The sequence below is a fragment of the Salmo salar genome, chromosome 04 (assembly GCF_965601325.2).
Source record: "Salmo salar chromosome 04, fSalSal1, whole genome shotgun sequence".
NCBI lineage: Eukaryota > Metazoa > Chordata > Actinopteri > Salmoniformes > Salmonidae > Salmo > Salmo salar.
In genome coordinates this window covers 53,782,551-53,807,026 of record NC_138294.1, presented here as the reverse complement: position 1 = coordinate 53,807,026, position 24,476 = coordinate 53,782,551, and the positions used below count along the sequence as shown (strand labels likewise).

Genomic DNA, 24,476 nt, shown 5'->3' with positions numbered 1-24,476 from the left:
AATGTGTTTAAATGAGAGTACTGTAATTAAGACCATTAATTGGAAACAATGCCATTACATTTACAAGTTATCTTAAGTTGGCCTAAGTACATTTGTGCTATGAGTCATCTTAAAGCGTAAACAGCTTAAAGGTGAAATAAAAGGTCACGTAATGTAGTTTCACTGGTAATAAGTACACCATTATCCTATGTATTGCATCAAGTTGATAAAAATCTGACTATAGATGTCTACTGCATAACTGATAAAGCCCATAGACAATGTCTCTTTATTTCTAAATGTGAGTGTAGTCTACAACAATCTATCATGAGAACTGCGTCATTTCAAATGGCAATTTCCCTGCAAATATTTTAAGACCTTCATTTAGTTGACTTGTTCACAGGTGAATTTAACTTCCCACTCAAGAGTCACTACTAATGCAATGTAGAGTAAACTGCTAATTTGAAACATTAACACTTGCTCTCCCATGAATATGGACTCATTACTATATTGATAAAAAAACTGCAAAGTAGCTACAGATCGACCATATTTTATGATATTGTGCTGTCAAGTAAATGCTTTAAAGTGACAAATATTTCTATTAACCTTAGCATCTATTATAACAAGGAATAACATTTTCGAGGACTATAATATAACTGCAAGGTTTGATTTTACACAGATGGCACTGAGGAAGAACGCTCAAATACAGACAATATAAATCATGTAAAAGTTGCTCAGCTGTCCTTTTCCTGACTCATTTTGAAAATAAATATTTATAACTGCTCATGTAAAATAGAAATATCTATACTACACAAAGGACATTGAAGCAGGTTTTTTCCCAATCAACATCTGACTAAAATCCTGCATTTTACAGTCCACCACATCAAACCTAGAAATAAAGTAACACATTCAGAGCCAACTGTGTTGCATTTGGAATAATTCGTTATTGTCATAATTTATCCATGCCCATGCATCCTTTCATGCTTAACAGCATTTCAAAAAAGTCTAACAATTTATAAAGGAATGTGTAACAGGATATACACTACCAGTTATGCACGTGAAAATATTTTTTCTGCAGTCTCACAAATATAATCAAACATAACAAGAACTTCCTGTTACAAAACATTATAAATATAACATTTACTGTGACAAATATTTTGTAATCCCTTTGCAACGCAATTAAATTTACAATATCAAACAAGATAATATAAATCATAAGACAGTTATGTATATTCTTCTGTATATCAAATTATATATACATGAATTTAATTTCCTTTAAAGACTCAGACATTAGTTAGAATCTAAATATTGCACAATGTCCTCATTTGTGGTTGCCTCAACAACAACTATACAATTAGTTTTTAGTTTGTGTCCTGAAAGTGATTTGACTTGGCAATGACAACATGCTCTTGTTCCCTCACTCATATTTCAGCAAAACAAATGGATATTTGATGGCAAAAACGTAAGATATGTCATAAAAAAAAACAGAAATGTAGAATTCCAAATATTCAGCACTCTTGGGCCTTTAGTAAGTAGTGGTCCCATTGTTTTCAAAAGCCCCCCTCCATAAAATGACCAGAAATAAATTGGCCACATCCCTTCATTACAAAGTAAACCTAGAGATACAATAACATAGTGGTGCCTCTTTCATCTCTCCATTCTAGGTTCCATTCATTGCATAATTATGGATGAGCAACAGTAAGGGCCTCATATACAATTATTCATCCCATCTACATGCACCGGTATCAAGCAATGATTGACTTCCATTGTTGGCTTCAAGTGACTACCCTGGAGGGTGCTCCCTATATATTCCACACAGGTCAACTGATCACTCTCACCCGAATTTGAAAGGCTGGTGTTTCTGAAAATTAGCTGAGAGATTTAAGGCTGCATGAGAAAAACCACTCTGACACATAGAAGCAAGATGCTTGAGCAGGTTCGCTGGTGTGCAGACGACAGGACAAACTATGAATCAACAACTGGAATTTATACAAGTATATTTCTACGTTTGGTTACAGTGAACAGGGTTGGCTTAGGATCCTTTCCTGTTACCTGACCAGGCGGAGAAATAACAGTAGAAAATAGAGAGGATAGTGAAGAGAGACTTAATGGCTTTGATAAGAGGGTTAAACCCACAGTGGATCCTTCACTTGTTTGTCTTGGCTTTCAACTGAGCACACTTGGCATGGTCCAGCCGGGCTTGAATGTCTACAGGCCTCTCAAAGAAGCGCACAAGGACAGGTTCGTTGAGCAGGGATGCCAGGATCTGCTCAAAAGCGAATGACCACTCGACCTCCTGTGGGATGGAGCCTGCCTCCAAAGTGATGGGAGTGCTAGGTGTGTCAGAGCTGCTATCAGGGGTGCTGGAAGCCTCCCCGTCAGGTAGAGCCCCCTCTAGGGCAGCCTGGATGGGGCTAGTGGTGGACTTCTGGGGACTGGTGGGCTCCTGGAGCCTGCGCCCTACTTCTTCCATTCTCAGCAGAAGACTGGTGACTCGAGCCACAGCACGGTACAGAGACTCTTCCTCAGGGTCACTATGGAACAGGTTGTAGAGCGTTTTGGAGAACTGGATAAACTGAGCCTGACAACCATAAAAAAAGAGATTCAATTAAGACTTTTGCATAAAGGAATGACATGTGGATTCAATTGTTCAAAGTTTATCTGTTCAAAACATAACTATTTCAGTCACCTGATTGACTTCATGTTAACCTAGATAGATGTGTATTCACCTGGTTAATTCTGGGTAAATCCTTAATGCACTCCTCTTTCTTTAGTATCTCATCTTGCCATTGTTTCAGGTAGGCCTGCAGATCCACTTTCCCTCTACCTGTGGGAGTGAAACAGAATGTGCAATGTGTATTCTGACATTCTGTTCAAATTAGCAACATTGTGAAGCTTGGTAAAAGAGAAAAGCCAATTAAAATACCTCTTTCAGGACTTTTTCTGATCACGCCATCTTCTGGAAGATCAGACACTACATAGTAACAATGGAGTACATTCACATAAGTCAAAGGAAGTCATACAGTAACTGTAAAGTACATTTTGCCATTCTAAACCATAACCAGTGAGCAATTATATCATATATACAGTTGAAGTCGGAAGTTTACATACACCTTAGCCAAATACATTTAAACTCAGTTTTTCACAATTCCTGACATTTAATCCTAGTAAAAATTCCCTGTTTTAGGTCAGTTAGGATCACCACTTTATTTAATGTGAAATGTCACAGAATGGTGTCGTCTGCGTAGAGGCCGTCATTGTAAATAAGTTGTTCTTAACCTGACTTGCCTAGATAAAACAAAGGTAATTTATTTTTATTTTTTTTAATATGTGAGCTACACATAAAATTATACTTTAAGGAAAATTGTTCCATGTTTGCGGCCAGGGAGCACGTACCTGGGGTCAATTAAATTGATAAGCCTCTTGAAACCTTCCTTTTCAACTGTGCTAATTGGTAGCATGTCCTTAGCAACGCAATGCATAATAGCATTTGTGATGTCTTTGTCTTTTCGATGTTTGCTTTGTAGGGCATAAACGCTATCAGCGTTGACTGCTTTGGGCAAACATCCCTAGATTGGCTGGTGCTTGAGGGGCGTTTTATCAATACCGTTGCGCAAACTCAAACATCTTGCATGTTCCAAAGAGTGATTTTGCTTCAGATGTTGGAAAAGGTTTGTCGTATTACCATACTTCGTAGCCACCTGTCTACGCCACAATTTGCACCGAACATTGCTCTGCTCTTTGTCGGACTTCAAAAAGCCAAACCACTTCCAAATTACTGAAACAGTTTAACCCTTTTTATCAATAATTTCTTTGTTGGAAGCTGCTCCTACTCCATGGCTATCACTGCCACTGTTTTCGCCTACATCACTCATTTTTCGTGGTTAAGTGGCTACTCCATCACTCGAGGTGCTAAGTGGTTTTTAGTGGGCGTATACTTCTCCACGTGCATATTGTCACTTCTCCGCACGTTCCTGCTGCGTCAGAGGTGAAATGGACTGCTGTACCTAATTATTCTATATCGACATTAACGAAAATGAATCTAAACATTTTTATGTCGTTATTGAGGGAAGTAATTACCTCGATAATTATTGATATTGATTTATCGCCCAGCCCTACTATAATTTGTGGGCAGAACTGAAAAAGCATATGCGAGCAAGGCCTACAAACCACCCCCGTGCTTCACGGTTGGGATGGTGTTCTTCGCCTTGCAAGCTGATGAAACAAAAATAGAACTGTTTGGCCATAATGACCATCGTTATGTTTGGAGGAAAAAGGGGGAAGCTTGCAAGGCGAAGAACACCATCCCAACTGTGAAGCACGGGGATCGCAGCATCATGTTGTGGGGGTGCTTGCTGCAGGAGGGACTGGTGAACTTCACAAAATAGATGGCATCATGAGGATGGAAAATTACGTGGATATATTGAAGTAACATCTCAAGACATCAGTCAGGAAGTTAAAGCTTGGTTGCAAATGGGTCTTCCAAATGGACAATGACCCCAAGCATACTTCCAAAGTTGTGGCAAAATGGCTTAAGGACAACAAAGTAGCTGCTGGGAGGAGGTACTCTTATTCTCCATGAACTACAGTGTCCCAAAACTTTTTGGAATTAGTGTCGCAGGATGCAAATTTATGTTCGAAAAAGCTAGCCTTTGCTTTCCTAACTGACTGTGTGTATTGGTTCCTGACTTCCCTGAAAAGTTGCATATTGATGCTAGTGCAGTACGCCACAGGGTGTTTTTGTGCTGGTCAAGGTCAATCAAGTCTGGAGTTAACCAAGGGCTATATCTGTTCTTAGTTCTACATTCTTTGAAAGGGGCATGCTTATTTAAGATGGTGAGGAAAGCACTTTTAAAGAACAACCAGGCATCTTCTACTGACGGGATGAGGTCAATATCCTTCCAGGATACCTGGGCCAGGTCGATTAGAAAGGCCTGCTCGCAGAAGTGTTTTAGGGAGCGTTTGACAGTGATGAGGGGTGGTCGTTTGACCGCGGACCCATAACGGATGCAGCCAATGAGGCAGTTATCACTGAGATCCTGGTTGAAAACAGCAGAGGTGTATTTAGAGGGCAAGTTGGTCAGGATGATATCTATGAGGGTGCCTATGTTTTCGGATTTGGGGTTGTACCTGGTAGGTTCCATGATAATTTGTGTGAGATTGAGGGCATCTAGCTTAGATTGTAGGACGGCCGGGGTTTTAAGCATATCCCAATTTAGGTCACCTAGCAGTACGAACTCTGACGATAGATGGGGGGCAATCAATTCACATATGGTGTCAAGGGCACAGCTGGGAGCTGAGGCGGGTCTATAACAAGCGGCAACAGTGAGGGACTTAGTAGTGACGCCTCAAGCACTGCGATGCGTTAGACGACTGCGCCACTCGGTAGGCTTCGAAACAGTTAACACGTGATTGCATTTAGAACTGTTAAGCAATTTGTTGCGTAATGACTGGCCTTAAAAAAACACATTTCATTCCAGTACCCACTTTTTGAGGAGCGGCTCTCACGTTGGAGGACAGGTGATAGGCTATTCTGCTCCTCAAACTAGACTCTGTATGCTGTGCGCATGTGATAAACAACACAAGAGATCCATATAGCACATTGGGGGGCTATGAAACAACAGAAGACCATTCATTTTCAATGAAGGAAGCAAAGTGGGCGGTGGACCGTTGAGCAATGCGAGCATAGAGTGTGAACAGGGCAGGACCAAAGTTGGAAAAAAGTTCACTATAGTTTCCAGCCCCTACTGGATTGGCTATTGAAACCTAGCACTAGCTCACCTGCTTGTTAGCACCAACATGAGGGCGAAGCAAGCTTGGCTATGCGAATTTACGCATTAAAAGGATCTTGGCCGTAAACTACATGACAAATAACACCAATTTAATTCCACAAAATTATGCAAATTAACCTATAAACCGATAAGCATGAGCGATCAAATGTATTTTCCGCGGCTAACCAATTTAGTTAACATCCCTAGATGGTAGTAAAACAAATTGTACACAACAAAAGACCCACATTTAAGACATTGTTAAAGACAGACAGATGAGCATCTACCAAAGAGAAAAGCACAGAGAGGCCTCGAGTGAAATGGTTATAGCAGAGAAAGAAAAGAGCAAAGCAAGCTGACCAGTCAATCGACTCAAGTGGGATAGGTCGTCAGTCATTGGAATAAAGTGAGGCAGTCCTTGGGCCTTTGATTGGAAAGGACTACCTGTGAAAGCTGGAAGAAGATATTCTCTGTGAGAGCATACAACATTACAGTAGGGACAGATGTAAGGAACGGTTAACAAAGAGATTAGTTGGTGAGTAGAAGAGTAGCACAAAATATACAGTACAGTTGAAATTATAAAGGCATAGTCTGCAGGAAAATTGTATTGGGAGTCAGATTTGTTTCTTATTATACAGTGCCATCAGAAAACATTCACACCCCTTGACTTTTTCAAAATGTGTTGTGTTACAGTCTGAATTTAAAATGGATTAAATTTAGATTTTTGGTCACTGGCCTACACACTATACCCCATAATGTCAAAGTGGAATTATGTTTTTAGAATGTTTCCAAATTATAAAAAAAATGAAAAGCCGAAATGTCTTGAATAAATAAGTATTCAACCCCTTTGTTGTTGCATGCCTAAATAAATTCAGGAGTAAAAATTTGCTCTGAATGAAAGTGTTTAACATGATTTGAATGTTTACCTCATCTCTGTACCCCACACAAAAAAAATTATGTGTAAAGTCCCTCAGTCGAGCAGTGAATTTCAAACACAAATTCAACCACAAAGACCATGGAGGTTTTCCAATGCCTTGCAAAGAAGGGCAGCTATCGGTAGACGGGTAAATATGAATCGGAGAGATGCAGGGGGTTGCATCTCTCTGATTCATCTCTCTGATTCTGCATCTCTCGACATCATCGGCACCCGGGGAGCAGTTGTGGTTGGGGGTTAACTGCCATGCTCAAGGGCAGAACGGCAGATCTTTCCACCTTGCCGGCTCTGGGATTCGAACCAGTGACCATTTTTTAATTACTGGCGGAAACACTCTTAACCGCTAGACCACCAGGCTACCTACAAATATACAGTTGTCCTTCCTAACTTGGTTGCCAGAGAGGAAGGAAACCGCTCAGGGATTTCACCATGAGGCCAATGGTGACTTTAAAACAGTTTAATGGCTGTAATAGGAGAAACCTGTGGATGGATCAACAACATTGTAGTTACTCCACAATACTACCCTAATTGACAGAGTGAAAAGAAGGGAGGCCTGTACAGAATACAAATATTTCAAAACATGCATCCTGTTTGCAATTAGGGATTAAAGTAAAACTGCAAAACATTTGGAAAAGCAATTACCTTTTTGTTCTGAATAGTGTTATGTTTGGGGAATTACAATACATTACTGAATACCATATTTTCAAGCATAGTGGTGGCTGCATCATGTCATGGGTAGCTTGCAATTGTTAAGGACTGGGGAGTTAATCAGGATAAAAAAGGAATGGAGCTAAGCACAGGCAAAATCCTAGAGGAAAAGCTGGTTCAGTCTGATTTCCACCAGACACTGGGAGATGAATTCACCTTTCAGCAGGACAATAACCTAAAACACAAGGCTAAATCTACAATGGAGTTGCTTACCAAGAAGACATTGAATGTTCCTGAGTAATTTTTGTTTTGTTTTTTACATCTACTTGAAAATCTATGGCACGAAAATTGTCTAGCAATGATCAACAACCAATTTGACAGAGCTTGAGTTTTTCAAAATAATAAATGGACAATTGTTGTAGAATCCAGGTGTGGAAAGCGCTTAGAGACTTACCCAGAAAGACTAACAGCTGTAATCGCTGCAAAAGGTGCTTCTATTGACTCAGGGGTGTGAATAATTATGTAAATTAGATATTTCTGTAATTTATTTTCAAAGAAATTTGCAAAAATGTCTAAAAACATGTTTTCACTGTCATTATGAGTTGTGTGTCGATGGGTGAGAAAAAACATATACTGAATACATTTTGAATTCAGGCTGTAACAACAAAATGTGGAATAAGTAAAGGGGTATGAATACTTTGTGAAGGCAATTGAGAAGGAATACAGAACAAAAGTATCAGACATAGAATGACAAGTGGTTAATAGAGAAGGTGCTGATGAAGTTATTGGTGATCTTACTTACCTGGTGGCTGATGAAGCTTGAACAGGAATTTCAGTTTGTTGGTGAAAGTGCCACTGTACAAAATGTCTGTATTAAGAACAAAATAGGGAAGGGGTAAATTAGCATGAACGGTTTCATGAGGTTGATGCTGGATTAGATGTGACATACAGTTCCCACAGATAATGTTAGAAGCGGAGGGTCGGAACAGCGTTCATAGACTTGTAGCTATGCATCAGAGCGCTGGTGTAACCTTACCCAAGGCACAGCAGAACTCTTTGAAGTTGATGAGGCCATCCTGGTTCTCATCCAGCAGGCGGAAGGCCCAGAGGAAGAGGGTGTCCTTGCCGCTGCAGAGGGACCAGGGCTCCAGGAGGGAGAAGAGCAGGCTGAACTGATGGAAGCCCAGCTGGTACTGCTCCAGATAGGCCAGGCTGGGGTCGTGGTGCAGCAGGACTGGGCTGTTCATCATCCAGTAGCAGCTGAGGAAATGTTGCCTCTGGAAACGCATTGAAGTATTCAATCTCCAGCGGTTAACTTTGTGTCTATTTTCAACATATTTAAATGTTTCATGCCAGTCATGTCAACTCTGTGTCTATGAGAAGGAATATTAATGCATGTAGGTATATTATTATTATTTGAAAATAGTGATTTTGATATTGCACCCACCTTGAACAATACATAAAGTTCGTCAAGCTGGGAAGCACTGAACTTTACTTCTTGTGACACTACCCGCAGCTGGGAAAAAAGTACATCTCAAATCATTCTACATCAAATTGTAGTGAACAATGTCAAAAAGATGCTATGGAAGTTTGGGGATAAGCAACTCACCACATTTTGCTTGGTTGTATCCTCTAACGTTTGGATAACATATAGTTTGTTTCTTTTCCGCATGCTCTCTACTTCCTCTGATTTCATGTCTCCATATTTCTGTCAGCAAATTAAAAAAGTCTAATCAATGACAAGCCTGACATTGAGACATGGGGTGAGTCCTAGCAGCTCTGGCTGTTACAGTACCTCATAGGCTTCTTTGATGAGATCACTGACGTCCACCTTGGAGCTGGATGATGCTTTGTCGTTGTTCCCTACAGAGTTTTGCTGCACTGTTTGTGGAAGAGGACTGTCCTTATTTGTCACATTATCGAAAAACCTGCCAGGGCAAACAGAGCAGCAGCTAAGTAACATGAATTAAATAGACATTCCTGTAGAATTAACTCATCGTTTTGGAGATTATGTTACTTCACAATCCATCATAAACCTAATACGGTACTTTGAAATAACCAATTCAGTTGACCTTCAGACCCCTCCCTCTCTGTGTTGACACTCACTTGTTGAGGATGGTGACTGCCTCAGCGTCGTCATGGGAGCTGATCAGGCCCTCCATGTTGTAGTCGAGCACAGCCAGGCCCAGCTGCAGGATGGCTTTGATGCCGTCGTAGAAGAAGCAGTCGACCACGTTGACAGCGCTCTCTATTGGCAGAACGCTGATAAACAGGGTGAGGAACCAGGATAGGGACACGGAGGAGAAGAAGGTCAGGTCTGTCATGTGCTCCGTCAGCTGGGTGAGGTGCATTCGGATCAGTTCCTCAAACACTGCCTGGTCCACCAGTGCACCTGAGGAAACAAGTTTGTAAACAGGATTTTTAGCAGTTAAGGGGGAAAGTGTAATTCAGTATCAAACACACATACAGTACATATATCTAATGTCATGCTACAACTAAAAATGATATTGTTATTCAGCTGCGTCACTCACCAATGATCCTGCGGTTGAAGTAGTCAGGAAGCATCCTCTCACAGACGGCCACCAGCAGCCAGAAAGCCTCCTCCTCTTTTGCATAGAGCAACAGGACTGACGTCAGGATGTTCATGGCCTTCACAAGAGAAAAAGCACGAGAGATGTAAAGGTGCCCATTAGCTTTTTTAAATAAAAAATGTCAGGAAGTGTTATAGGGGTTTCTAGCTTGGTACCTGGCAATAGCCGATTTTGGGGTTCCTGTAGGCGTATGCAGTGAGGACTCTGCGCAGGGCAGAGATGCCTGTGTCGCTTTGGAAGGCAGGGTGCTCTGGTAGGGAGCGGTGCAGGTCTCTCTCTATCTCATCAGTGGCCAGGGTGCTGGTCCCCAGAGACTGATCCACCAGCTCGCTGTAGTACCCCGGGTTAGTGGCCATGTCGTTGACTGCACCTAAAGTACAATGGCAAAACAGCCCACACCATATTTAACGAAACACATCCAGCTTCCTACAGCTATCTACAGCATTAAAACATTAAAGACACCACACTTTTACACGTCAGTAAAGGAAATGCGCCATTTAACAGTTTACAGTTAATGAGCCATTTCAAACAGAACCTGAGAAAAGCATCCAGAGCTCTCCCCTTAAGGCCTCAGGGACGCCACGCACAATCAGGTCTCGTGTCTTCTTGGTACAGAACATACTGGTGCCACGGCCATATTCTGAGAAGTGGATGTTCCATGACTGCTCCTTCATCTTCTCTTTCAGCTGTCAGGCACAGAGATGAAACAGGAGAATAAGAAATGAGCTGACAAGGCTGGGACACCTCTACAGTACAGGGAGAGCACCTTTCAACAACAAAAAAACTCTACCCTATTACCATGCTCCGCACATTCTCACAGTGGAAAAAAACTGTTCTCCTAGAGAAACTATCCTGAACAAACATATAAAAAAACGCAAGATGCAACAATTTCAAAGACTTCACTGAGTTAGGTTATTTAAGGAAATCAGTAAATTGAAATAAATTCAATAGGCCCTAATCTATGGATTTGACATGGGGAAAACAGATATGCATCTGTTGGTGACAGATGCCTTAAAAAAAAAGTAGAGGCGTGGATCAGAAAACCAGTCAGTATCTGGTGTGACCACCATTTGCATCATGCAGCGCGACATCTCCTCTTTAATGGCTATGCGAAGTTGATGGATTTCGGCGGGAACTGGAACACGCTGTCGTACACGTCGATCCAGAGCATCCCAAACATGCTCAATGAGTGACATGTCTGGTGAGTATGCAGGCCATGGAAGAACATTTTCAGCTTCCATGAATTGTGTACAGATCCTTGCGATATGGGGCTGTGCATTATCATGCTGCAACATGAGGTGATGGTGGCGGATGAATGGCGTGACAATGGGCCTCAGGATCTCGTCACAGTATCTCTGTGCATTCAAATTGCCATTGATAAAATGCAATTGTGTTCATTGTCCATAGCTTATGCCTGCCCATACCATAACCCCACTGCCACGATGGGGCAATCTATTCACAATTATGACATCAGCAAAACACTCCCCACACGACGCCATACACGTGGTCTGCGGTTGTGAGGCCAGTTGGACATAGTGCAAAATTCTCTAAAACAACGTTGGAGGCGGATTATGGTAGAGAAATGAACATTAAATTCTCTGGCAACAGCTCTGGTGGACATTCCTGCAAGCAGCATGCCAATTGCATGCTCCCTCAAAACATGAGACATTTGTGGCATTGTGTTGTGTGACAAAACTGTACAATTTAGAGTGGCCTTTTGTTGTTCCCAGCACAAGGTGCACCTGTGTAGTAATCATGCTGTTTAATCAGCTTCTTGATATGCCACACCTGTCAGGTGGATGGATTATTTTGTCAAAGGAGAAATGCTACCTAACAGGGATGTAAACAAATGTGTACACATTTGAGAGAAATAAGCTTTTTGTGTGTATGGAAAATGTAGGGGATCTTTTATTTCAGCTCATGAAATACGGGACCAACACCAACATATTTTAGTGACATTTTTATATTTCTTCATACAATGAGCAAAAGTAATATTTTAGAGAAAAAGACCACTTATATCCACCATTTTGGGGTCCAGGTTTTCGGTGTCCTGGGGATGGAACACGGTCATGAGGGCCTCAGTGCTGACAGCCTTGCTGCTGTCCTTCTGTCCCACCATCAAAGCCACCTCCTCTGGGTTGTCCTCAAAGTGATTGATGAGGTTCTGGCACTCCCCTCTGATGACCTGCAAGGCACAGTGAACACACAGTTCTGTTTGTTTTCAACAGCAGCAATTATAGCCTGGCAGATAAGGAGGTGAATTAGAGACAGTTGGAAGGTTGATGGCAAAGGTCAAAACAGTAAGTTACCTCAGTTGATGCAGAGTGCTGAGGACTGGCCGTCATCCCACACCTCCTGCGGATTGCATTGGCGAGGCGCTCAAAGTCTCGGACTTCAGAGAACCGTAGAGCCCTCTTACCTCGCACACACACAATCAAAGCCCTGCTGCTACGGTCTGGCTTCTCCACACCAATCACCTGTAAGGATAGGAGTTGGTTTCAACAACACTGGACAAACCACTAAGCAACAGAACATATGCGATCAGTAATTAGTTATGTTTCATGGAAGCGTCTTGCCTCTCTCATGGGGATGATGACGTGGCACTGGCTGCCATCCTGGCTGGCGAAACACAGGTAGCTCTCGGAAAGACAGATCTTCCCCAGTGTGTTGAAGTGGCTGAAGGGCACCCACAGGAAGCTCTCATACACCTCCAGCAGGTTCTCCTCTTTAGGCAGCCTGAAGAAGGCCCGGAACTGCTCGTTCCTAGCGTGCGTTTCTAAGCCTCTGGAAGAGAGGAAAGTGACTGAGAAAAGCATGGAAGAACTAAACAGAATTATGACTATCATCTCAGTTCACCATGGCGCCCTGATGTAACTGTCAAATAGGAGTAATGTGGAAGAGCGCAGGGACAGTCCATCAGTACAGTACAGTACCTCTTGGTGATCTGCAGAGGGTCTGAAAGGGAGGGCTCTTCCTGGAAAGTCTCCTTATCAAACAGGCGTTTGATGGAGTAGTCAGCCAGCTGCTCCATGATCAGGAATGTCTCATTGAGATGAAGGAACATGGAGAAGAAGTGGTCCTCCCCATTGGCCAACACATGGATGCTCTCCGTCAGAATGACATTGGACGTTTTCTCCAGCCTCCAGATCTCATTCCAGGAGATAATCAGCTTCACTGAAAAGGAAACAGATTATTTTCAATGAGTAACTCACTGCCATTCTGTCATGACATGGAATGATAATAATATTGTATCCAAATACAATGTATAAGTGACAATTTAGTGACAGTTAGCCAACAGTGAGGGGTTGCTCAGGTCTCTGGTCTCACCCTCGGAGCCCAGCAGGTAGGAGTAGAAGGACAAGAAGTTGGTGCTGAGGTAGAGCCAGCCCTGGCAGGGCACGCGACCCCTCCAGTAGCTGCAGGAGTAGTAGGTGACCAGCTTCTCCTTCTGAGGGAGGTCAAACCATTTCTCAAACCTCAGCAACGCCTCACGGAACTTCTCAGGGTCATCCTCCTGCACGCATGACACCTTTCCTTCCTCAGCAATCAGACCCTTTATAGAAAGGAGAGGTCAACATCCCTCTAATGGCCACTGAGATAGCTAATATAATTGAGCAGTCTAAACAAGTCAGTATGCAATCTCCATTCTGTAATATGTATCAAGGCATATAGATTAGCATAATATGGTTTCTTAATTCATATTGTTATTACAAACCTACTATCCTTTGCTTAGCTTTCAACAAACAGTAAAATGTTTCCATATCATAAAGCAGTTGTGAAATAACAATCACCACCAACTATTTTCAAAGAGTAAGCACTTATCATCAGTAGGCTTCACTACATGAATAAATCATTAAGTCTGGAGGAGGCCTCCATCTCCCGTGAGAGTGGCAGAGATCAACAATAGTATTGTTGATGTCTGTGTCTAACCACATGTTTAATAAGCTTTAGTGATTACTTACTCTGATCTTGCCCTGCACAAAGCTGGTGATGTCATCGCTGGAGTCAAACACAGACAGGGTTCTCATGATGTTCTTCTCCAGCCACTCCCAGTGTTGGCTGATCTCCTCCTTGGTGCCACCTAACCACAGGGAAAACTTAGTCACAATTGAAAGGAAACTGTACACTATCCATGACTAAGCCATCTATTTTGTTACAAAATGGGAAATGTGTGTAGACTAAAATATAATCCTAAAGGTTATTACATGATTGTAGCCTGTTATTACAAGACTAAAGCCTATATATAATGTTTACGTTCAAATCAAATGACATTTCATTGGTCGCGTACACATATTTTGCAGATGTTATGGCGGTGTAGCGAAATGCTCATCTTCCTAGCTCCAACAGTGCAGTAATACCTAGCAATACAAAACATGCAAATCCCCAAAAAGAAAAAGAAAGGAATTAAGAAATAATAGAACGAGCAATGTTGGAGTCTGGAATATAAATATGTATATGATGGTGTGTATAGATATTATGAACAGTATATGAATAAAAATGGTGTGTACAGCAGTAGTTATATAGGATGAGCCTTGACTAGAATACAGTACATACATATGAAGTGGGTAAAACACTTAATGTGTGGTGTCTACTCTGACTGAAGAGTATAGTTGAGAAAGTGTAGAGAGACTCTCACCACATGCTATAGACCAGTAAACCTGGGAGTCCGGTGTCTGGTGTAGAATGCGAAACGGCGCAACCTTAGACGTAGAGTCCAGCATCGTATCCAGAGTTCCAACCAGGAGACCTGTCCCAAAAATATGTAGCAATCATTTCCATTAACAGTCAGATATTTTAACAGACATCCTAAGACATTTCAACATCATGAGGCAATTTCATGTCTATTGATTTACAGTATCTAGCAAACAAAACAGCCCTTTCACCTGGGTTGGGTCAGCATGCCATGATAATGTAACATGGAACAGTTAAAACTCAATGGATATTGTGCTGCTTATTATCACATTCAAGTGTCCTGCCTGTCGGTGGCTCAAACCAACAGTGTTGTGTTACCCATCTACCCCTGAAGTGGCCTTCATAAATTATTAACAAGGTCAGAGCTATACTGCTATCCCAGACTGCATCAGCAGCATCTATGGCTGCTGTGCTGGGGGATCATGACACAGCTGTAAAGTGGTCTTAACCTCAAACTCAGGCTAATTGCTAACAAGAGCCGGCTGGTGGATGAGACTACAGTGGCCTACACTACAGCTGTGAACTGATTACAGACTTTGTTTTGCCCCATACTGTAAATCATCCATCATAAAAGTTTGGCAGTCACTCTGACAGAACTTCTGCATCTGCAAGGGCCTAATTAGGAGCAGGCATCACTGGATAATAGCCTGCCCTCTGCCCTGTGGCCATTTGAGATTTAAATCTGGATACTTCAGAATAAAAAGTTAGAGTTGCAGGGGGCTTCCGAGAAGACGTTGAACAGGAGAGCAGCCATTGGTGGACCTCCATCCATCATTAGCCCAGTCAGAGAATATATCTATTGTGCCCCAAAAATTGTGTTCTCAGTGTCCATCTGATTGACAAATACATGTACCATGACCACCAGAAAGCTATAACCACTGGAACACCGTTGGCTTCAACAGAATAGAAGGCCGCCATTGCTATTTTTAGCATTAGAGATGAGAAAATGTGAAAGTTAGCTATGCTGTTTAAGTCAAGTGGATAACTGTGATCAACAGCTGAGAATTGGCTTATTGGAGCCTGTGTGTGACCATGTGCAAGACAACCTACTATTATTGGGAAACTGACAGCTGACATTCATTGACTGCAATAGAGCAAACAAGGTACCCTACTCACTCTTGGTGTAATTTATACAATGAATGACTCCTGACTTGCACGGTGAAGGAGGATCAATATGTAATCAAATAGGGCAGTATTGAACTCCAAGATCAGCAAACATAATTTTTTATAATGTAGAATATGATCATTCCACTTCAAATGCAGGGAATTAGTAGACCAGACTGACACTATGGAAAGGATGATCATTGACCTGGCTCTTCTGCCTCCAGGGCATCATGCTCGAGTAGATACAGTACATTCTCATACAGAAGTGCACATCAGTATAGCCCATTGCTCCACCCATAATAAACTAAAGCAAATGTCGGCAACCCAATATTTGACACACACTACCATGTCATAGTGTGTGTGCAAACAACATTGGTGTAATCAGTCCAAACCATTGCAACTAAAAGGAGAGTTTCTATTGGACAAATTCAAGTAAGTCCCTTCCTGTTTCGTTCCGTTTAAGAAACCTTTGCAACAGAATTGGCGTAATGAATACGCCCCAGACGTTAACTGTTGTGACTGTGGTTTGTAAACAGAGACAGTTTTGTTGAAGCTCAGTCAGTGTTAACAAAATAACCAATCTGCATCGTAGGTAAGCTACTGTAAACTGTTACATCGTAGATACACTACATGACCAAAAGTATGTGGACATCTGCTCGTCGAACATCTCATTCCGAAATCATGGGCATTAATATGGAGTTCGTCCCCCTGCTTGCTGCTATAACAACCTACACTCTTCTTGGAAGGCTTTCAACTAGATGTTGGAACATTGCTGCGGGGAATGAATTCCATTCAGCCACAAGAGCATTAGTGAGGTCGGGCACTGTTGATGGGCGATTAGGCCTGGCTTGCAGTCAGCGTTCCAATTCATCCCACAGGTGTTCGATGGGGTTGAGGTCAGGGCTCTGTGCAGGCAAGTCAAGTTCTTTCACACCGATCTCGACAAACCATTTCTGTATGGACCTTGCTTTATGCACGGGGGCATTGTCATGCTGAAACAGGAAAGGGCTTTCCCCAAACTGTCACAAAGTTGGAAGCACAGAATCGTCTAGAATGTCATTGTATGCTGTAGCATTAAGATCTCTTCACTGAAACTAAGGGGCCTTGCCCAAACCATGAAAAACTGCCCCAGACCATTATTCCTCTTCCATCAAACTTTGTAGTTGGCACTATGCATTCGGGCAGGTAGCGTTCTCCAGGCATTCGCCAAACCCAGATTCGTCCGTCGGACTGCCAGATGGTGAAGTGTGATTCATCACTCCAGAGAACACGTTTCCACTGCTTCAGAGTCCAACGGTGGCGACCTTTACACCACACCAGCCACGCTTGGCATTGTACATGGTGATCTTAGGCTTCTGTGCGGCTGCTCTTCCATGGAAACCCATTTCATGAAGCTCTCAACGAACAGTTCTTGTGTTGACGTTGCTTCCAGAGGCAGTTTGGAACTCAGTAGTGAGTGTTGCAACCAAGGACAGTTGATTTGTACATGCTACGCGAGTCAGCAGTCACGTTCTGTGGCCTAACACTTCGCAGCTGAGCCGTTGCTGCTCCTCGACGTTTCCACTTCACAAGAACAGCCCTTACAGTTGACCGGGGCAGCTCTAGCAGGGCAAAAATGTGACACATTGACTTGTTGGAAAGATGGCATCCTATGACGGTGCCACATTGAAAGTCACTGAGTTATTCAGTAAAGGCCATTCCACTGCAAATGTTTGTCTATTGAGAATACATGGCTGTGTGTTCGATTTTATACAGCTGTCAGCAATGGGTGTGCCTGAAATAACCAAGTCCACTAATTTGAAGAGGTGTCCACATACTTTATATTGTGTACCTGTTGCAATCAAAGCTAACATTTCAAGTCCAGGCTCAGGCTGTCAATTTGTCACGGGCATCTGGAGAACTGTCTGCCCCCGTCCCCTATACATGCCATAATCTGGGGGACATTAGAAAATATAACGGAAATATGAGCTTTCGTCTGATGGCGTGAGCACTTCGCAGACGGTTATTGCGGTGCCACTGGGTTTTTACCAGAACAGCAAAGAACAGAACACATACCTGTCAAACCGCCTCCTCCTTCTCCATATCCTCGCCTCCTTTGTAATACGAAATAATCGTTGCCTTTTTCCGTCACCCATAACTTGAATGCATTTTTCAGCAATATCTCTTCAGGTTTAAGCCACATATTTCAATTCACATATGTTTATTGCTTCCAGAGGCAGTTTCAATTACCATATATTTATTGAATCCAATGTGCATGTCAAGATGTTCACTTCTATTCCAACCGACATCCATGGACATTTATTTGTTTATGTGAGCACTGAGCAGACCCTTTCCCACGTCGACAAAAACGTTGCTTAAATCAACGATACAAGGGCTTTTGGGGATTGTAGTTTCTTGACATTAGTGGATGCATGAATCAGAACGAGCTCGCTTGATACTGTAGACTTGCTTTCCCATAGTCCTTCTCGGTCGAAAAGTATCACATTTCATAACTTCAGTGCAAAGCAGTGTTACAAATACTGTAACATAATAACTTGAGCGTCAAGTGCAATGACGTATAATTGAATATGTATTCTGACTATAGTCAAGTGCCGCTGATATAATTGACTGAACACATTTGCTCAGTATACTGTCTGTAGTATGAATAATATTACTTCTAATAATAATGTCCCCCATTGGGGAGGGGACTGTGGATCTGTCTACGTCCGTCCGTACGTCACACGCGATATCAGACAGCACTGGCCCGATTTGGACGAAACTTTGGTGAATGAAGCATCTTGCGGTCATTTACAAAATAACAGTGATTGACCAGATGGTGGCGCTATAACAAAATATTGAAAATGGAAACGTTGAAAGGTCACGCCCCTTACCCACCTGAAGTCATGAAATTCGGTAGCCTACACGGGTCCCTCTCCTCACAAGGAACAAATTTGGCTCAGGGACCGATAAGATCCACCATGATGGATTTTTCGCCATTTTGAATTCATGAAACAGTTAAAACGAAACTAAAGATTTGTATAACTAACCCAAGATAGACCAGAGCCTGTCGTTTCCAACGTAGAAAATTAATCATAGTGGGAAGAGCCAAGCACGAACTACTGAGATCCTATTGGCGCGTTATAACAGATATCTGCATATTTCCGTTAGGGAACGCCTATGCTGTGAAGTGCGCGTGTGCGTGTGCAATAACCAAATTCTCCCTTGCGCTCCTAAATAACGCTATTTTTTTTAAAACTTTGGCAAAGGGTAAAGTCCACTGTGTTTGTTACAGATTCTAGTTTGGGGAACAGAACCTTTTGTTCTGACAAAATGTTTCTTCGATGAGAAAATTTGCAGAATGTCGGCCAAAATCCATCTCGCTCCATCTTCTCCCACTTGCCGGACACTGAGCTTCCTCTCAGCATCATATTTGGTATTGAGTGGAAACGCCAACCTTCACATTTATAGTAATGGCGTATTCTTGGAGGCACTAACTCCGCCATGGTTCGTTCGTTGGACAAAGGCTATGAGGAAAATTAATGGTGTTTTTGTAAGGTTTTAGGATAAACGCCGAAAATAAGGTCTGTGGTAATCACATGGTTTAAGAGAATCTTCATCAGCTGCCACTTTTTGTGAATTATTTTATTATTTATTCTTGTTTTTTATTTAACTAGGCAAGTCAGTTATGAACAAATTGTTATTGACAATGACAGCCTACCAAAAGGCCTCCTGCTGGGACGGGCTGGGATTAAAAATAAAAATAAATGAAATACAAATATAGGACATAACACACATCATGACAAGCGAGAAAGGTCATGTTAACTGACTGCTATTATCTCATAGAACAAAACGTATAAAATCACCTACGCCTGGGTTAACCTTATTTTCAGTCTTTATTCCAAAACCTTATTCTTTCCACATTCATTTTTCACATAGGGATGGCTGAAAGAACCAAATCGAGGTCATTTATTTCCAGGTTCTAGGACTACAATCTGGCAAGCTCTATAGAGATCAATAGTAATGTCTTTTTGTAGGTGTAAAGGACGTCACCTACTTGCTTGCTTAGTATCACTTGTTGGTTAGAGCCTGTAAGTAAGCATTTCACTGTAAGGTGACAAATAAACTTTGATTTCTCCCAATTTGGCCCATACCTGGCGCGAACTCGGGACCTCTGCCGCACAAACACAATTACCGCCCTCCTCAAGCGTTTAGCCGTTTGAGCCACCTCAAAATCTAGCTAATGAGGCGAAGCAGGTGGGACACTTCAGGCTGAGGAGTATTCACTCCTCAAATTTACTCTACATCAACCCCAGCGTTGAGTTGAGCACAACTGTAGATCCGGGTCACGGCACCACAATAAAGGACATCAAGTTGCTTGCTAAGCGAGAAGCATGTCTTCCCGATTCGCACCATAGCTGGTGCAAAGCTAATACGCCCTCCTCAAGTGTATTAGCTGATGCACCACTTTAAAAGCTAGCTAATGAGGCTTTTTGTGAATTTTAAAGCATTTATGTAATAATTTAAAAAAAGTCACAAAGCACCTAACTCTTTTCGCTACAATACTTCTTTTGTCAATTGGCCTGGACCCTTTACTGCTGACACGGAGCCCTGCCAATCCATTACAACTGGTCTGCCGACGTAACCGTCCGAGATGGTTTCAACAGGCTCTTACGTTGCTACGTTGCCGGATGCCCATCTGCTAGCCCCGGCACGCTAGCTGTCTAAATCACCGTGTCTCCAGCTCGCCTAGCATAGCAGCGACTACGGAATTGGCTCCCTGACTCATCTAGTGCTACTCATTGGACCCTATAATCACTCGGCTACACATGGTCTCCCTAATGTCAATATGCCTTGTCTATTGCTGTTTTGGTTTAGGTATTGTCTTATTTCACCGTAGCCCTGACCAATATGACTTAGAAAGACCTTTTGTTCCACCCCCCACACATGCGGTGACCTTGCCTGGCTTAACTGGTGCCTCCAGAGACGAAACCTCTCTCATCATCACTCAATGCCTAGGTTTACCTCCACTGTACTCACGTCCTACCATACCCTTGTCTGTAGATTATACCTTGAATCTATTCTTCCGCACCCAGAAAACTTCTCCTTTTACGCTCTGTTCCGAACGCACTAGATGACCAGTTCTTATAGCCTTTAGCCATATCCTACTCCTCCTCTGGTGATGTAGTGGTTAACCCAGGCCCTGCAGCCCCCAGCACCACTCCCATTCCCCAGGCGCACTCATTTGTTGACTTCTGTAACCGTAAAAGCCTTGGTTTCATGCATGTTAACATTAGAAGCCTCCTCCTTGTTTTATTCACTGCTTTATCACACTCCTCCAACCCTGATGTCCAAGCCGTGTCTGAATCCTGGCTTAGGAAGGCCACCAAAAATCCTGAAATTTCCATCCCTTACTATAACATATTCCGACAAGTTATGACTGCCAAAGGACGAAGTTGCAATCTACTGCAGAGATAGCCTGCAGAGTTCGGTCATACTATCCAGGTCTGTGCCCAAACAATTCAAGCTTCTACTTCTAAAAATCAACCCTTCCAGAAACAAGTCGCTCACCGTTGCCGCTTGTTATAGACCCCCTTCAGGCCCCAGCTGTGCCATGGACACCATATGTGAATTGATTTCCCCCCATCTATCTTCAGAGTTCGTACTGTTAGTTGACTTAAACTGAGATATGCTTAACACCCTGGCCGTCCTACAATCTAAGATAGATGCCCTCAATCGCACACAAATTACCATGGAACCTACCAGGTACAACCCTAAATTCGTAACCATTGTCACCCTCTTAGATATCACCCTGACCAACTTGCCCTCTAAATACACCTCTGCTGTCTTCAACCAGGATCTCAGCGATCACTGCATCATTGCCTGCGTGCGTGATGGGTCCGCGGTCAAATGACCACCCCTCATCACTGTCAAACGCTCCCTAAAACACTTCTGCGAGCAGGCCTTTCTAATCGACCTGGCCCAGGTATCCTGGAAGGATATTGACCTCATCCCGTCAGTAGAAGATGCCTGGTTGTTCTTTAAAAGTGCTTTCCTCACCATCTTAAATAAGCATGCCCCTTTCAAGAAATGAAGAACTAAGAACAGATATAGCCCTTGGTTCACCCTAGACTTGACTGCCCTTGACCAGCACAAAAACACCCGGTGGCATTCTGCATTAGCATCGAATTGCCCCTGCGATATGCAACTTTTCAGGGAAGTCAGGAACCAATATACTCAGTCAGTTAGGAAAGCAAAGGCTAGCTTTTTCAAACAGAAATGTGCATCCTGTAGCACTAATTCCAAAAGGTTTAGGGACACTGTAAAGTCCATGGAGAATAAGAGCACCGCCTCCCAGCTGCCCACTGCACTGAGGCTAGGAAACACTGTCCCCACTGATAAATCTACGATGATCGAGAATTTCAATAATCATTTTTCTACGGCTGGCCATGCTTTCCACCTGGCTACCCCTACCAACAGCTCAGCACCCCCTGCAGCAACTTGCCCAAGCCCCCATCCGCTTCTCCTTCACCCAAATCCAGACAGCTGATGTTCTGAAAGAGCTGCAAAATATGGATCCCTACAAATCAGCTGGGCTAGACAATCTGGACCCTTTCTTTCTAAAATTATCCGCCAGAATTGTTGCAACCGACTATTACTAGCCTGTTCAACCTCTTTCGTATCGTCTGAGATCCCCAAAGATTGGAAAGCTGCCACGGTCTTCAAAGGGGGAGACACTAGACCCAAACCGTTATAGACCTATATCTCTCATGCCCTGCCATTCTAAAGTCTTCGAAAGCCAAGTTAACAAAAAGATCACCGACCATTTAGAATCCCACTGTACCTTCTCTGCTATGCAATCTGGTTTCCGAGCTGGTCATGGGTGCACCTCAGCCACGCTCAAGGTCCTAAACAATATCATAACCGCCATCGAGAAAAGACAGTACTGTGCAGCTGTCTTCATCGACATGGCCAAGGCTTTTGACTCTAAGTCACCGCATTCTTATCGTCAGACTCAACAGCCTTGGTTTCTCAAACGACTGCCTCGCCTTGTTCACCAACTACTTTTCAGTAGAGTTCAGTTTGTCAAACCGGAGGGCCTGTTGTACGGACCTCTGGGAGTCTATGGGGGTGCCACAGTGTTCAATTCTCGGGCCGACTCTTTTCTCTGTGTGTGTGTATATATATATATATATATATATATATATATATTATATATATATATATATATATATATATATATATATATATATAAATAATGATGTCGCTCTTGCTGCTGGTGATTCGCTGATCCACCTCTATGCAGACGACACCATTCTGTGTACATCTGGCCCTTCTTTGGACACTGTGTTAACAAACCTCCAACGAGCGTCAATGCCATACAACACTCCTCCCATGGCCTCCAACTGCTTTTAAATGCTAGTAAACCTAAATGCATGCTCTTCAACCGATTGTTGCCCACACCCGCCCGACTAGCATCACTACTCTGGACGGTTCTGACTTAGAATATGTGGACAACTACAAATACCTAGATGTCTTGTTAGACTGAAGACTCTCCTTCCAGACTCACATCAAGCATCTCCAATCCAAAATTAAATCTAGAATCGGCTTCCTATTTCGCAACAAAGCCTCCTTCACTCATGCTGTCAAACATACCCTCGTAAAACTGACTATCCTACCGATCCTTGACTTTGGCTATGTTATTTACAAAATAGCCTGCAACACTCTACTCAGCAAACTGGATGCAGTCTATCACAGTGTCATCCGTTTTGTCACCAAAGCTTCATATACTACCCACCACTGCTACCTGTATGCTCTTGTTGGCTGGCCCTCACTACGTATTCGTTGCAAAACCCACTGGCTCCAGGTTATCTATAAGACTTTACTAGGTAAAGTTCTGCATTATCTCAGTTCACTGGTCACCATAGCAACACCCACCCATAGCACATGCTCCAGCAGGTATATTTCACTGGTCATCCCCAAAGCCAACACTTACTTTGGCTGCCTTTCCTTCCAGTTCTCTGCTGCCAATGACTGGAACAAATTGCACAAAAAATAAAATAAAAAAAATAAAAATAAATCACTGACGCTGGAGACATATTTCCCTCTCTAACTTTAAGCATCAGCTGTCAGAGCAGCTGACTGATCACTGTACACAGCCAATCTGTAAATAGCACACCCAACTACCTCATCCCTATGTTATTTATCCTCTTGCACCCCAGTATCTCTACTTGCACATCTATCACTCCAGTGTTAATGCTACATTTTAATTATTTCACCTCTATGGCCTATTTATTTCTTTACCTCCCTACTCTTCTACATTCACACACTGGACATAGATTTTTCTATTGTATTGACTGTACGTTTATTTCTGTGTAACTGTTGTTTTTGTCAAAAATGCTTTGCTTTATCTTGGCCAGGTCGCAGTTGTAAATGAGAACCTGGTTAAATAAAGGTGAAATAAAAAAAAACAAGGCGTCATGATTCAGAAAGGTTATGTTAACTGACTGATATCTCATAGAACAAAACATAAGATCTCCTAAGCTTGACTCCATACCTTATTTTCGCCATTTAACCCAAAACCCTATTCTTTCCCCATTCATTTTCCTCATAGGCTACCTCTGCTTCCTTCAACCATGCGTAACTAATTTCAGGGTTTAAGGACTACAAGCTGGGGAGCTCTATGCCCGATCTGCACAAAACTTTATATGTGGCATCTATGGACAAAGGTCTCAACGCAATATTTACCTAAAACAACATGACCAATAAACAGTCCCGTGGTCATGG

General features: G+C 42.6%; 1 protein-coding gene across 3 annotated transcripts; it reads right to left on the bottom strand.

Annotated features, from left to right (window-relative positions):
• Positions 1 to 510: 510 nt before the first annotated feature.
• On the bottom strand, positions 511 to 18,712 carry LOC106603301 (TBC1 domain family member 8B). Of its 3 annotated transcripts, none has more exons than XM_014196807.3 (21): positions 18,588 to 18,712; positions 14,554 to 14,664; positions 13,880 to 13,998; positions 13,245 to 13,470; positions 12,851 to 13,091; positions 12,494 to 12,701; positions 12,227 to 12,394; positions 11,941 to 12,102; positions 10,453 to 10,603; positions 10,073 to 10,287; positions 9,858 to 9,975; positions 9,433 to 9,718; positions 9,122 to 9,254; positions 8,936 to 9,034; positions 8,774 to 8,842; positions 8,363 to 8,603; positions 8,129 to 8,194; positions 6,105 to 6,197; positions 2,903 to 2,950; positions 2,706 to 2,803; positions 511 to 2,557 (listed from the first exon to the last, which is right to left on the bottom strand). In XM_014196807.3, exons 1-21 carry the CDS (start codon positions 18,595 to 18,597, stop codon positions 2,123 to 2,125), a joined length of 3,297 nt encoding a protein of 1,098 aa, XP_014052282.3. In that variant the 5' UTR covers positions 18,598 to 18,712; the 3' UTR covers positions 511 to 2,122. The 3 variants fall into 3 exon arrangements, with proteins under 3 accessions (XP_014052282.3, XP_014052281.1, XP_014052284.1); XM_014196806.3 differs by lacking the exon at positions 18,588 to 18,712 and adding an exon at positions 17,769 to 18,060; XM_014196809.3 differs by lacking the exons at positions 6,105 to 6,197; positions 18,588 to 18,712 and adding an exon at positions 17,769 to 18,060.
• Between the last annotated feature and the right edge of the window lie 5,764 nt (positions 18,713 to 24,476).

What these genes read in the sequence shown, in the direction of transcription:
- LOC106603301 (XM_014196806.3), bottom strand. Translation starts at nt 17,895, where the DNA reads ATGTGGCTTAAACCTGAAGAGATATTGCTGAAAAATGCATTCAAGTTA. An exon ending in AAAACCTGGACCCCAAAATG is followed by an intron (nt 10,604 to 11,940) that starts GTGGATATAAGT and finishes TGTGCCTGACAG; the next exon opens with CTGAAAGAGAAGATGAAGGA. An exon ending in CCACTTGAGTCGATTGACTG is followed by an intron (nt 2,951 to 6,104) that starts GTCAGCTTGCTT and finishes GTTACTATGTAG; the next exon opens with TGTCTGATCTTCCAGAAGAT.